Source organism: Podarcis erhardii (genome assembly GCF_964252035.2).
Source record: "Podarcis erhardii genome assembly, chromosome: 4".
Taxonomy (NCBI): domain Eukaryota; kingdom Metazoa; phylum Chordata; class Lepidosauria; order Squamata; family Lacertidae; genus Podarcis; species Podarcis erhardii.
The window spans coordinates 11609689-11624839 of NC_138508.1; the positions used below are offsets into that span (position 1 = coordinate 11609689).

A 15151-nucleotide genomic window follows, 5' to 3' on the forward strand; every position below is an offset into this window, starting at 1 on the left:
GCATAAATTGTATTCATCGGTGCTGATTCACACCTGAGAGAGCCACTGCTGGCCCTGGGCTAAGCGGAAAAAAAGGGTCCAACTTAGGGCAACGTCGATTCAAAAGTTCAGCTTCAGAAGGACAGAAAAACAGGCCTCATACTGTCAGGACAGCTGGAGGTGTCGCTATAAAATATATCCATGGATAGAGATAATGAACATACATGCGCAAAGCCCAAATCCCCATTCATTTCTCTGGCACGTCACCAGGTGCCCTAGACCAGTGTTTCCCAACCTTGGATCTCCAGCTGTTTTTGGACTACAACTCCCATGATCCCTAGCTAGCAAGATCAATGGTCAGGGATGATGGGAATTGTAGTCTGAAAACAGCTGGAGACCAAAGGTTGGGAAACACTGCCCTAGACATAACTTCCAGCCTTATCTCTACATTCATGAGGACTAGATGCCTGGCACAAACAGAGCATCTTACACCACTCCAGCCGAAAAGGACTTACCTGGTCTCGAGGGGGATGTTACTGTTCAGCAGCCAGTTGTCCTGAGCGTGTGTGGACTCTTGTGTCCCAGCTTGCTGCTCTCCAGAAAGGGAGTGGTCCGTCGGAGCAGGGCTAGGATTGCTTCGCGGGGTGAAGTTCCCTCGATTGAGAGAGTTGATGGAGGCCGCGTGATGTTGGTTTGGCGTGTGAGCGTGGGAAAGTGGAGGCGGCGGGGTTCGGAGCCTGGAGTGGTTCTGAAGACTCGGCGGATGATCTACAGGGAAAACAAAAACACCCCACTGGTGAGTTTCGAGAACCACTTACTTTCGGACATCTCTATCCTACTTTTCTTCCATTGTGGTATCTAGTGCATCAGGCACCTGGTTCTTTGCTGGTCCCCTACAGGTAAGGCAATACCTTTCCAGTCACTCCTTTTGGTAAAAGTGTATGCAAGCTCAATTTCATATTGTTGCATTTTTAAATAAAACACATGAATTCCCATTATCATCTTATACCCTATATTCCAGCAGTCAATAGTCCCCCAAGAGTTTTCTAGCTCCTTGAGGCAATTTGCCAGTTTAATTTCACAGTATTTGCACCCCAAACAACTTGGGATCTTTAAAAAAAAAATTTTTTTTTACCATATTGGCCCGAATATAAGCCACACTCCCCCCGCCCCAAGTTCTGATCGTGAAAAGTTGAAGTGCGGCGTATATTCATGACCTTACATCACTGGCAAAGCGGCACAGCTCACCCCCCCCCCAGCAGCCTGGGAGTGCGGGGCAATGGCGCCTGTCCTATCCACAGCTCCCAAGCCACCCCCAAGCTGCCAAATTTTAAATATATGGCTTATTTGCAGGTGTGTCTTATATTCGGGCCAATACGGTATTTAAAGCTTTTTAGTTCAATTTATTAATTGTGCACAGGAATATCACTGTTTGGATTTGTGCATATCATCTACTTTGAAACAAATGTGTGCATACAGAATAAGGAAAGGAGATTGATGGCCCCAAATGAGATGCAGAAGTCTCCCAAGTCTTTGCACTCTCAAACTCACCCTTATTTTGGGTGGTTGGGGAGACAAAAAGACAGAAGGGAAGATTGCGCCAATTAAATTTGGAAAGAAGCAGTCAGGTTTCTTTTAGCTCGACCAAGCTAAAGCATCGTTTGGTTCTACTTGGCAATTTGACGCAGGTCTAACGGTTGTGTTGCCTGCTACAGCAGTCTATCTGCTTCCACCATGATATGCTTACAATATTCATAAACAAAGACACTGTAAGTGTCTGCTTCTCTGTCTCATGCAAAGCAACCTACCTCACTTCTGACATCGCCCCTGGCGCCCAGATATATATTGCCATAATCGTATTTCCTGCGAAGTTCCTCGTTTACTGGCTGATTCTTCCTACTAGCCGCAACCCAGGTTAGACTCTGCTTCTATAAAGCTGCTAGGTCAATTCCTATTTTACATCCTCGTGATGCGGTTGCTATTACTGACAATGACTTTTGAATTAAGGAAGGCGGAAAGTGTCGCTTCTGTTCTCTGTTTACATAGTTTCTCCAATTTCTTCCCTAAATGCAAAGCAGAAAATTTCTCCAGCGCCTGCCAGTGTGATTTCCCCCCGCAGGGATTTAGAAGGTACATTCCTTTCCAGATCGTCATTTACTATTCCACACATACCCCCTCATCCTGAGCCCTAGAGCTTTTCGACTATATTCATGCACACTTATGTCATGTTTCAGCATTGCAGTCGTAATATACCTTGACTGGGATTAAAAAAGGGATTTCTAAAGCTTTTCTCTTTCTCTCGCTCTTTTCAAGTTCTCAAATCAGAGCCCTTAACTAAACAACCTGTGAAATTTGAGTGCCGCAAAGCACCGCAGGAAAGCAATGCTTTCGGAGAATACCTGTACCATGACACACCTTTTAGACTGACAAATTTATTACGGTGTATGTCTCTGCGGACCAAAGTCCAGGAAAGCTCTCTCGCAATAAATGTTCCAGTCTTTCATGTGTCTCAAGACTCCCTCTGTTGTTTCGGTTGCAAGACGCTAACACGGCTACCTCTCTGAAGATTACCACCTATATAAGGTTTGCATTTTTCCAAGGAATGCATGAACTATTTTGCTGGATCAGACCGAGACTTGTCTAAATTCTGCACCCACAAAGGGCCGGCCAGATGGATATGGGAAGCTCACAGCCAGGGCTTGTAGGTAACAGCTGTTCTACAGGACTTCCCCCAATGCATCCTATATAATGCCATTGAACATGGAAGTTTCATTTATGCATATTTTAATTGTTGGTGTTTTTATTCTTAAATCGCTTCTAGATATCATATAGGCAGAAATTCGTAAATGGAGCTAAGCAAATGAAATTGTTATGGTCTAGTATGAAGACTCTCTCTGAACAGAGGTAACAGTGGTTAATTTAGAACTGCAGGAGCTCATCATGACAGTCCCCAAAGAGAGACAAAAAACACAGACGTTTTATGGACAGTGGTAAACAGCATAATGACCACTGTATTAGGTTCTGTGTGACTGCAATCCCATGTGTCTTTTTCTTCAGAGTAAACTCAGTGGAACTTACTTTTGACTGCATAGATTCAAGTTGTAAAACACAGTTTCCCGCCCCCACAAAAGGAAATGCAACATTTAGCTTTTAATGAAACATGACTAGCCTTGCAAGGAAGTGCAAACTGCCAGCAAGAAGCAGTAACCCCATCAAAGATGGAGAAAGACGTACCTAGCCTCTGCCCAATTCTTTCCCTCATCTTCTGACTCCCTCCATGCTAATCTGTCACAAAGAAACTTGAAAGCCTAATTATCACCTCATTCGCTTGCCAGAGCAAGGAGACTCTTTCAGTTACCAAGCTGCAAGGAAAATCCTGTTCCTGCTTTGCTCCACTGTATTCCCCCTGCATTACACCACTGTCTCTGAACATGAAGTTTCCGCTGAGCCATCAAAGCTAACACTTGTTGATAAAATATCCATCAGTTTGTCAAATTCTTCCTTAAAGTCACCTGAGCGAAGAAGCCCTTGCCAATTCCACAAGTTAATTTAGATTTCACAAAACGTGCTTTGCAAGAGCCAAATGGCGATTCCTGAAGTCACTATGAGTTAAGTTAGCAGTAATATTAGAAGAAGAGTTTGGATTTGATCTCCCGCTTTATCACTACCCGAAGGAGTATCAAAGCGGCTAACAATCTCCTTTCCCTTCCTCCCCCACAACAAACACTCTGTGAGGTGAGTGGGGCTGAGAGACTTCAGAGAAGTGTGACTGGCCCAAGGTCACCCAGCAGCTGCATGTGGAGGAGCAGGGAAGCGAACCCGGTTCACCAGATTACAAGTCCACTGCTCTTAACCACTACACCACACTGGCTCTATATTAGGTCCTTGTAACAACAGAGGTTGCTGGTTAAGATTGCAACGACAGCCTCCTTCGCACAAACACAGCAGAGTTGGCCTTACTACTTCACCTTCAGTGAAGTAGCTTAGTCCTCTCCTCTGTCTGAGAGTGTGGGTTGGAGGAGATCGAGACGCTTTAAAAATGCAAATCAGTGATATTACCTCAAACCCCTCCTGAGGAGGTAACTGAATAACTGATTAAAGAGCATAATTCTCTCTCGCACACACACGCTTATCTTTTCCAATCCTGAGCAATGATTATAGCATAATGAAATACACATTTCTGCAGTAAGAAAATAACATTTGTGCTGCATTAGCTCTCCCGATGTTCCCCTCCGAAACGGCACTCTTCAGAGTTATATAGGAAATCAGATTAACAACCTACTTATGCCTCCATTAAAGTAATGAATCAACACAAGGAGGTTACTTTTTTATGTCAGCCAACTACTTCCCGTCCCTTATTTTTACAACTACAAATAATTACACAGAGCAGCTAGCACAACCTTTAGGGGCTTTTTCTGGAGAGGCTGAGTCTCCTGCGTATTTTCGACGGAGATTTCAAATCCGCGAAATATCACAGTTGCGGTGCATGGGGGAATGAAAATAGCACACCCAAGTTTTCCCTCGCCCCCCATGCGGCCAGGAAAACAATAATTTATTTATTTGTATTCACAAGACGCCTGATAAAAAAACATTCTCGAGGTGTTGAATTAAAACTTACACCTGAAAGTCAGTAGAAAAATAGCTCAACTGTGGAGCTGCAAACAGGTCATTACAAAGTTTCCCGTAAGTGAGACTTTGGTTGCTTCCAAGAGACCTGTTTGCGGTGCATCCGTCCTGGTTTGTAGAGAGATTAGGCAACGTTGGCTCTTCAAAGAGCACTCATTATGCTCTGTTTGTGGGGAGGTTAGCTGATCTTTCCTTGTCACTTTCCTTATCGCAAAAAGTCCTTTCGGGGAAGTGGTTTTCGTGCACAACCATGTATAATGGTGCAACCCAAATTTGCCAGTACGGTTGTACTTTGGAAGTCGAATGGAATCTGTACCGGAAGTCCGTTCAACTTCCAAAATGTTTGGAAACCAAAGCGTGGCTTCTGATTGGCTGCAGGAAGTTCCTGCAGCCAATCGGAAGCCACAGAAGCCCCATCAGACGTTTGGCTTCCAAAGAACGTCCACAAACCGGAACACTCACTTTGCTGCGTTTGGGAGTCAAAACGTCTGAGTACATAGGCATTTGGGATCAAAGGTATGACTTGATTTGAATGATTTGAATCCCACCTGAAAATAGGGACACTCTAGAAAAGAGCTTTCCAAACTGTGTGTCATGACACAGTTAGTGTGTCAGCTCATTGTGTAGGTGTGTCACAGAAACACTCCCCACACTCCTCTGGGGCTGGATAGGGGTCAGTTCAACCTCTGGTTTGCTTGTAAAACTGAATTAAGGTAAAGGGACCCTTGACCATTAGGTCCAGTCGTGACCGACTCTGGGGTTGCGGCGCTCATCTCGCTTTACTGACCGAGGGAGCCGGCGTACAACTTCCAGGTCATGTGGCCAGCATGACTAAGCCGCTTCTGGCGAACCAGAGCAGTGCATGGAAATGCTGTTTACGTTCCCGCCGGAACCGTACCTACTTGCACTTTGACGTGCTTTCGAACTGCTAGGTGGGCAGGAGCAGGGACCAAACAACAGGAGCTCACCCCGTCGCAGGAATTCGAACCGCCAACCTTCTGATCGACAAGTCCTAGGTTCTGCGGTTTAACCCACAGCACCACCTGCGTCCCAATTACCGTGTCGCAAAAGGATGCATGTCTAAAAAATGTGTCGCCAACATGAAAAGTTTAGAAAGCTCTGCTCTAGAAAGTGCCTTTTTTCCGAGAATGGGCTAGATGGCAAACACTGTGGGTCACTTGTTGGAGAAAGAAAAGGAAACAGCTGCATTGGCCATTGTAGAAACAAATGACTTGCTGCACAGCGTTGAAGCATTCCTCACTTGCCCCAGCCCCACTCTGACCCCGCAACTTCTGTGCTTTGCTTTTGGATCGGATTCTGCACAGGAACAGCTGGAGGCGAAGTCAGGAGAGGGCGGGCATTCTAACCTAGTGTTCTGGGGTGGCATTAGCTGTCCTTTTGTTCCTCTGTTCATCATTCGCCATCAATTCTTTTTACCCTTTAGAGAGAGAGAAGGAAAGAAAAGGCAAGGGGAAACTTTTCAGCCCATACAAGTTGGAACAAAGCCATTTTTGTTCAAAGCTCTCCAAACGGCAACATAAACTAGGGACAATTTCTGTCCGGCGGCTGCAGCTTTGACACCCAGCCTGTCAAAATAATTTATAGCTTGCTCTCTCCTGCCCCAGCCACTGCTTCTTCACAAAGACCCACAGATTCCCCCCCCCCCCGCCCCTCCCAGGCTGGGAAACCATGGGTGCACTTAAATGTAAAATTTCTTTGCACAGGTGGAAAACCTTCTCTGCTTTGGCTACTCATGTTTTGGAAGCGGTGGTTGCTGTGACCTTTTAGCTTCTTGAAGGCATTCCCTGAATCGGCCTTCAGGCAAGTGTGTGTGTGGGAAATGCACACCCAGAGCAGCACATTGAGGCCATCAAAACAGAGACAGACACACAGTCCTTGCTTTTAGGCCTTACAGTCTAAAAAGACATGACAGAAAAGGAAAAAGGGTGTGGGAGGGAGCAGGGGGGAAATCAAACTTGTGTGTAAGTTCTTAGTTACCTAAAAGGTAAAGCAAAAAAATTCCTTCCAGTAGCACCTTAAAGACCAACTAAGTCAGTTCTTGGTATGAGCTTTCGTGTGCATGCACACTTCTTCAGATACACAGATGTGTATCTGAAGAAGTGTGCATGCACACGAAAGCTCATACCAAGAACTGACTTAGTTGGTCTTTAAGGTGCTACTGGAAGGAATTTTTTTGTTTTGACTATGGCAGACCAACACGGCTACCTATCTGTAAAAGGTAAAGGTAAAGGATCCCTGGATGGTTAAGTTCAGTCATGGGTGACTATGGGGTTGCAGTGCTCATCTGGCTTTAAATCCGAGGGAGCCGGCGGTTGTTCACAGACAGCTTTCTGGGTCATATGGCCAGCAGGAATAAACTGCTTCTGGTGCACAGAGGACCGTGATGAGTGTCAGAGGGCATGGAAACACTGTTTATCTTCCCGCCGCAGCGGTACCTATTTGTCTACTTGCACTGGTGAGCTTTCAAATTGATAGGTTGGCAGGAGCTGGGACAGAGCAACAGGAGGTCACCCTGTCATGGGGATTCAAACCACCGACGTTCTGATCAGAGGCGTAGGAAGGTCAGGTGGTACTCGGTGTGGAAAATTTCTTGTCACACACCCCCACCTTGATTTTTTATAGGAAGGCCCCAATCCTGCAGAGTCCTACTGGTCACAGGGCCTGGCTCCTGTACGCACTCCTGACAACTGGACACAGTATTTTGGGTGTAGTCAGACCAAGGCAGAATAGAGCGGACTATGACTTCCCTCGATCGGGAGACTAGACTTCTGCTGATGCAGCCTAGAACAGCATTAGCTTTTTTTTTTTTAATTAAAAATTGAAATTTCTAACCATTTCAGGCTGGGTTCTCTCCTGCGCCTGAGACACCAGAGATTTGACTTCAGACTTTCATCATGCAAGAGAGATACTCTGTCAGGCACCAGGCAGCGTTGAGATTCCTGCATTGAAGCGGGTTGGACTAGATGAGCCTTTAGGGTCCCTTCCAGCTTTCGAGTTCTATGATTCTAAGATTCTATGGCCCCACTAGAATCCTCTGCTGCAGGAGAGCCCTGTATTCCTATGAATCTCAAAGAAATGGCATGAAATAAAATAAAAAAATTAAAGCCCAAATATGTAAGCATCTTCCTTCCCTGCCACCCTGCCAACCCTCAGAAAAACTGGTGATGTTCCTTTACTACCTGCTCCTGGTACCAAACGGTACCGCACAAAGGGGGAAAAGTGACAAGAAATTGGTATAATTCCAGAGCAGAGCATAAAGATATATTATCTGTAACTCAAGGTGCACATTTCCATTTCTCCCTCTCTCTTGCTCTCTTTATAGAGAGAGCGAAAACTGCGTTCTGAAGCGGTCTCCTTCATAAAAGCCTATAAATTAAACAATAGAGCGAATAACTGACTGGAAGGTTTTATTGGTCCTAATGTAATACACGCAATTCAGCCGGCTTTTGAGGGGGGGGGGCGGAGAGAGAGACGGGCTCAAAATTTCATTTCAAAAGGAAAAGGGTACAACAACATAATAAAAATGAATTAAATTAATAAGGATTGGAATCCGGCACACCTTGGGAAGCCTGCGTTTCAAGGCGAGGGCGGAATTGTTGCTGACAGAACCCAAATTAGTTTTACGCCAGCTTTAACCCACAGAGGTCCTAAATAACTTCAGACGAAAGCCATAACACCAGGCTGGCTTGGCCTGAGAATGCCATTGGATGAAGCTCTGGTGAGGGGGGAAGGGAAGCACAAGCGCCCCATGCTCTGACGCATGCGCGGCTCCACTACGGTGGAAGCAGAACTTTTGACTTCGCCCTCTCTCGGGATTACGGGAGGATTATAGCTCAGAGGCGGAGTGTGGAGGTTCAGTCCCTGACATTTCCAAGTAGGGCTCAGAGAGGTGGCCCTCAGCTCTTCCTGAAACCCTGGAGCAGGCATAGGAAGACTCCCGCCCTCCAGATGCTTTGGAACTACAATTCCCACAATCCCTAGCTAACAGGACCAGTGGTCAGGGTTGATAATAGAATAGAATAGAATAGAACTTATTATTTATACCCCGCCCATCTGGCTGGGTTTCCCTAGTCACTCTGGGGGGCTTCCAACAAAGTATTAAAATACAGCGTCGGACTTTAAAAACTTCCCCAAACAGGGCTGCCTTCAGTTGTCTTTTAAAAGTAAAATAGTTGTTTATTGCCTTGACATCTGATGGGAGGGTGTTCCACAGGGCAGGTGCCACCATCGAGAAGGCCCTCCGCCTGGTTCCCTGTAACCTCACTTCTCGCAATGAGGAAACCGCCAGAAGGCCCTCAACGCTGGACCTCAGTGTCCAGGCTGAACGATGGGGGTGGAGACGCCGAGGTCTTCTGGCGGTTCCCTCATTGCAAAAAGGGAGGTTACAGGGAACTAGACAGAGAGCCTTCTCGGTAATGGCACCCGCCCTGTGGAATGCCCTCCCTTCAGATGTGAAGGAAATAAGCAGGTATCCTATTTTTAAAAGACATCTGAAGGCAGCCCTGTTTAGGGAAGTTTTTAATATTTAATGCTGTATTGTTTTTAACACTCGATTGGGAGCTGCCCAGAGTTGCTGGGCGAAACTTGGCCAGATGGGTGGGGTATAAATAATAAATTATTATTATTATTATTATTATTATTATTATTATTATTACTACTACTACTACTACTGCTACTAAAATATGCATGTGTGCTTGGGCCCAGGGTCTTTTGCCTCACCACCCCCACTACTGACTCCCTGTTGCTCCTCAGCTTCAAAAAATAAAAATAAAAAAATTGTCCCCGGATTCATTGAAAAAAATCTGGTAACCACAGTTTATTGTATAATCACTCCACCCTTTAGGCAACTGGTTCCAGGAACACAGATGGAGAAGCCAATCCCAGGCATTGCGGCTTAATTGCTCCGCGTCTAGTAAAAGGACCATATAGGTATTTCAACTCTTTTGTGGAGTGACATTTTCAGAATAATCTGTTCTATAGCCACAGGAGCACTGACCTTTCAGGAGAAGCAAGAGATGTACTTTTCTATTATCTAGTGACTTTCACCCTACAATATCAAGCAGGCGGAGCCAGCCATGGTGAAGATGTTAGACGCAAAAGAGGCATCCATATCCGTTGCCCGTTTGCTCAGAGGTCAGCCCTGTATATTTCAAGAATGGCCTGTCCCTTCCAAGGAAGCAGGGAGACGGTCACAGCAACAAGGCAGCTCTGAAGCAGGAAGTCTCTGAGAAGCGTCACGAGAGCTTTCCAATTGTCATCAGAAGGGAAGTGTCAACTGAAGGCAACAGAACTCGTCCCACTCACCTGCGCACATACTTGAACACACCCTGGCTGGATGTACCTGTGCTTTGGAAAGTAAGAGAACTCCAGGAAACCTATAAGCAGGAAGCCTTGGCAAACATTGCAAGTGTTGTTCAGGGTTAGGTTACCTCCAAACGTAAAGGATTCCTATAATCTTCCTGACCACAATGCCTCAAGGACCGCCTCTTTTCCTATGAACCTACTTAGTCCCTGAGATAATCTTCTGAGGCCCTCTGTGCGCCTTCTCCTCAAGAGGTCCGGAGGGTGGCAACATGAGAACAGGGCCTTCTCTGTAGTGGCTCCCCATCTGTGAAATGCTCTCCCCAGGGAAGTTCACTTGGAGCCTTCATTATACACCTTTAAAGATAAAGGTAAAGGGACCCCTGACCATTAGGTCCAGTCGTGGCCGACTCTGGGATTGCGGCGCTCATCTCGCTTTATTGGCCGAGGGAGCCGGCGTACAGCTTTCGGGTCATGTGGCCAGCATGACTAAGCCGCTTCTGGCAAACCAGAGCAGCACACGGAAACGCCGTTTACCTTCCTGCCGGAGTGGTACCTATTTATCTACTTGCACTTTGACATGCTTTCAAACTGCTAGGTTGGCAGGAGCAGGGACCGAGCGACGGGAGCTCCCCCCGTCTCGGGGATTTGAACCGCCGACCTTCTGATCGGCAAGTCCTAGGCTCTGTGGTTTAACCCACAGCGCCACCCGCATCCCATTATACACCTTTAGGTGCCGGGTAAAAACATTCCTTTTAAACCAGGCCTTCGGTTGATCTTATTGACATCTAACATCCTTTTAGAATGTGGCTTTTTTGGGGGGGGGGGTTCTTGGGTTACTGCTTTTGGTTTGATTTTATATGTTGTGGTCTTGTTGTGATCTGCCATGAGACCTTCAGGTACAGAGTGGTGTATAAATTGAATAAATAATACAGAATTATAATGACCAATAGCCACTGATAAACCTAGCCTACGCTATCAATATTCTGACCCCTTACCTACTTCCATAAAGGAACTTCCAGCTTCTCTTCTCCCCCTGCCAGCCCCCCAAAATCTTCTCCAGAGGGTCCCCCAACCCTCTAGAGCAGCCTTTCTCAACCTGTGGGTCCTCAGATGTTGTTGAACTACAACTCCCATCACCACTAGCTAGCAAGGCCAGAGTTTAGGGATGATGGGAGTTGTAGTCCAACAACATCTGGGGACCCACAGGTTGAGAACCACTGTTTTAGAGCGGGACAGAGGAGGAAGGAGAGACCCCATGCATGAGTGGATGATGGCCACTCACTATAGTGGATTTCACTCAGATTACAGAGACTAACGAAAGGTAAAATTTAAATTCTTATAGCAAAACGCTCCCATGTTCCCTCTTCTGGCTGTACATATAGGACACATTAACCCCTCATGGCCTCAGGGACAGTACCAGCATCGCTTAGCTTCAGCAAATGAAGTCCTTCTAAGCATTCATAGAATCACAGGATTGTAGGAGTTGCAAGGGACCACGAGGGTCACCTAGTCTCACCCCCTCCAACGCAGGAATCTTTTTGCCCAACGTCGGATTCGAACCCACAACCCTAAGATAAAGAGTTTCATGCTCTACAGACGGAGCTATCTCTGGTACCTTCCATCCACAAAGCTCTAAAACTGCCACCATCACTTTTATCAGAGCCAACTAACGAAGCCGAAACGTTTTGCCGTAGGAATTTAAAAATCCTGTTTCGTTAGCCCCTGCGGTAATTGCGGTTTTGGTGATTAAGTGCATCCTATCAGGATCTAGAACAAACTTGTCTGAAGTGCGCTCTCTGTCTGTCTCTCTCTCAATGCAATCAGTGTAGGGCAACTTTTATGAAACAAACAGTCTGGGATTCGCAGCTATTTAATCAAACGCAGTAGTCATAGCCTCATCTCCTGCTATAAAACGCTGCTTCTAATTTCTGCTGCCAACGTTGCCCCCACGAAGCGGTGGGGGGCAAGTTTGGCATTCTGAATGACTGCAAAGGAACAGCTGAAAAACATTGCAGCGCCTACATATCTTTGTACCTGGCAACCCGAGGATATTAAAGAACTCTAGAATTGGAAACAATATCCAAGAGGGATTACACCTCTGAGTACACATCATAAACCTGCTACATTTCCCCCCCCCCTTAAGTGCAAAGTAAACTTTTCATTAGATTTCTTATTTTCGTTTTCCTGCAGAAAGAAAATTAAAAATTTCTGCTGCCTACATGGCCCTGCGCATTCAGTTTTTTTCTTCCCTCTTTTAAAATAATATTATGTTCACCAGGCAGCGAAGCCTTACGATATATTTATACCTCCATATAAAAATGCTTAAGGTGCAATCAATCCTATGCGTGCTTCCTCCTGCGTAACTCTCACTGAACTTTGCAGCATCACTCTCATGCATGTTTACATTACTATCGTCTTCTGGTAACTGGCAGCACAGCCCCAATCTGCTCTACCTAGGAGGAAGCTCCAGTGAGTTCATTGGGGCTTCCTCCAAAATAAGCAAGGTTAGCAGTGCAGCCTAACTCCTTAATACACATCAGTCTGTGAGGCATTGAAACACACGTCAATGGCTGTGTTCAAAATTCCCCAGGTGCGTTTTGCTACTGGCAAAGGTCCAATTGTGAGAGCCAGTGTGGTGTGGTGGTTAAGAGCGGTGGACTCGTAATCTGGTGAACCGGGTTCGCTTCCCCGCTCCTCCACATGCAGCTGCTGGGTGACCTTGGGCCAGTCACACTTCTTTGAAGTCTCTCAGCCCCACTCACCTCACAAAGTGTTTGTTGTGGGGGAGGAAGGGAAAGGAGAATGTCAGCCGCTTTGAGACTCCTTCGGGTAGTGATAAAGCGGGATATCAAATCCAAACTCTTCTTCAATTGCAACTACTGTACGTGCAGATTTCTGGGTGACAGTTTGGCAACCGCAGTTTAAAAGCCTCTGCCTCAGTGCACAGTTCAGAGTTCCTGAACTTTTCAAGTTGGTGACACACCTTTTGAACATGCATCGTTTCGCGACATGGGAATTCAGTTTTGCATCGTTTCGCGACACAGTAAGTCAGTTTTACTAGCAAACCACAGATTAGACCAATGCCTTTCCAGCCCCAGGACGACTGTGAGGAGGGTTCGTGCGACACACCTACACACCGCAGCCAACACACTAACGCATGGGTAGGCAAACAAAGACCCGGGGCCAGATCTGGCCCAATTGCCTTTTAAATCCAGCCCATGGACAGTCCAGTAATCAGCGTGTTTTTCCATGAGTAGAATGTGTCCTTTTATTTAAAATGCATCTCTGGGTTATTTGTGGGGCATAGGAATTTGTTCATTTTTTTATCTTTTTCAAAATGTAGTCAGGCCCCCCACAAGGTTTGAGGGACAGTGGACCAGCTCCCTGCTGAAAAAGTTTGCTGACCCCTGCACTAACATGTTGCGACACACAGTTTGGAAAGCTCTGCCATAGTTAATGCTACAGTGGTACCTCTGGATGCAAACGGGATCCGTTCCGGAGCCCCGTTCGCATCCTGAAGCGAACGCAATCCGCTTCTGAACATCCACGGGTCACAATTTGCTGCTTCCGCGCATGCACATGATGTCATTTTGAGCATCTGCGCATGCGTGAGCGGCAAAACCCGGAAGTAACACGTTCCGTTACTTCTTGGTCATCACGGAGCGTAACCTGAAAACGCTCAACCTGAAGCATATTCAACCCGAGGTATGAAATGTATTTCCATTTCCACTGTGTTTCTCCTCCTTGCAAATTTCTTGCCTGCAAATTGTTGCAAGAGTGAACTACAATCCAGAAATGTACTTGAGATCATATAATTTCAGCACTGGAAGATATCCCAAAGGTCATCTGCTGTGGCGACCGTAACCTAGGTTTAAGGTGCCATGGGGTGCCTAGCATATATATCTGAGTTTCTAACACTGGTCACTGGTGAGCAGGGTCGCTGTAGGGATTAAAGGGGGGTGGGTTGAACAAGGAAAAGCACACATCTCCTGTGTTGAGCGATTGCCAGTGATGTCACACCCATAACTTCTCCTATCTTGTGCGAAGCGGTTATGTAGCGGTACACACCTTCCATTGTACTGCTCTATCGCACTGAGCTGTCTTAATTTAATTGCATTAGAGTCTATTAGAATGCTTAAGAGATAAGGAAAAAATCCATAGCATCTCTGTCTCTCCCTCTCGCCTAAACAATCTGATTATAAAAGTGGCAAGGTAGTCAAAATACATTAGGCCAAACAAACATACACTGCAGATGGCCGTTCTCTCTCCCCCGCCCATTGTCCCTCTGCCATTGACTTACTCGGAGGGGTGGGGGGTGGGGTGGAGAATACTGCTAATTACACTGAGTTGCATTGATTCCACCACCACCCCAACCTCCCCCAAGAGGATGGATTACTGTGTCCTCCCAGACTCTTAAATGTTTAAGGTTAGAATAAAACCGCTGTCTGATAACGGCTGAAGAGTCACCTTTACGGAGAGGCGAAACTGTCAAGCTGAGCAGCGTCACTTTCCTCCTTCTTAGGCTCTGCTTTCGAAACAAGCTTCCAAATAGGACAGGAAGCGCAACTCTCCTGCGCCAAAGGAAGCACAGAGATGCAATTGAGCAAGACCCCAATGCACTTGGCTAGGAAACACAGGAGGGGCAAAACAGCAGATCCATCTCCTTCCGAGCTTCTGTTCTGGCAAGAGTCAGCAAACCATCCCATTCCCATATAACACTGGTCTTGAAAGACCTGCACTGGCTCCCAGTACATTTCCGAGCACAATTCAAAGTGTTGGTGCTGACCTTGAAAGCCCTAAACAGCCTCGGACCAGTATACCTGAAGGAGCGTCTCCACCTCCATCGTTCTGCCCGGACACTGAGGTCCAGCTCTGAGGGCCTTCTGCCGGTTCCCACACTGCGAGAAGCCAAAGTTACAGGGAACCAGGCAGAGGGCCTTCTTGGTGGTGACACCCACCCTGTGAAACACCCTCACATCAGATGTCAAAGAGAAAAACAACTACCAAACTTTTGGGAGACATCCTGAAGGCAGACCTGTTCAGGGAAGCTTTTAATGTTTAATAGGTTGTTGTATTTTAGTGTTTTGTTGGAAGCCGCCCAGAGTGGCTGGAGAAACCCAGTCAGATGGGCAGGGTATATGTTGTTGTTGTTGTTGTTGTTGTTGTTGTTGTTGTTGTTGTTGTTGTTGTTTTCTGCGTAACCTGGGGAAATCAAAGGACA

At 46.4% G+C, this 15151-nt stretch overlaps 1 protein-coding gene across 10 annotated transcripts in view; it reads right to left on the reverse strand.

Moving 5' to 3' along the window:
- Positions 1-15151, reverse strand: part of TENM4 (teneurin transmembrane protein 4) — a 659336-nt gene that overhangs the window by 233672 nt on the left and 410513 nt on the right. For all 10 annotated transcript variants that reach the window (XM_081859991.1, XM_081859990.1, XM_081859998.1 and 7 more), the window contains one exon: positions 495-747. In XM_081859991.1, the coding sequence (XP_081716117.1) occupies positions 495-747 (253 nt within the window). The remainder of the gene's footprint in view (positions 1-494; positions 748-15151) is intronic.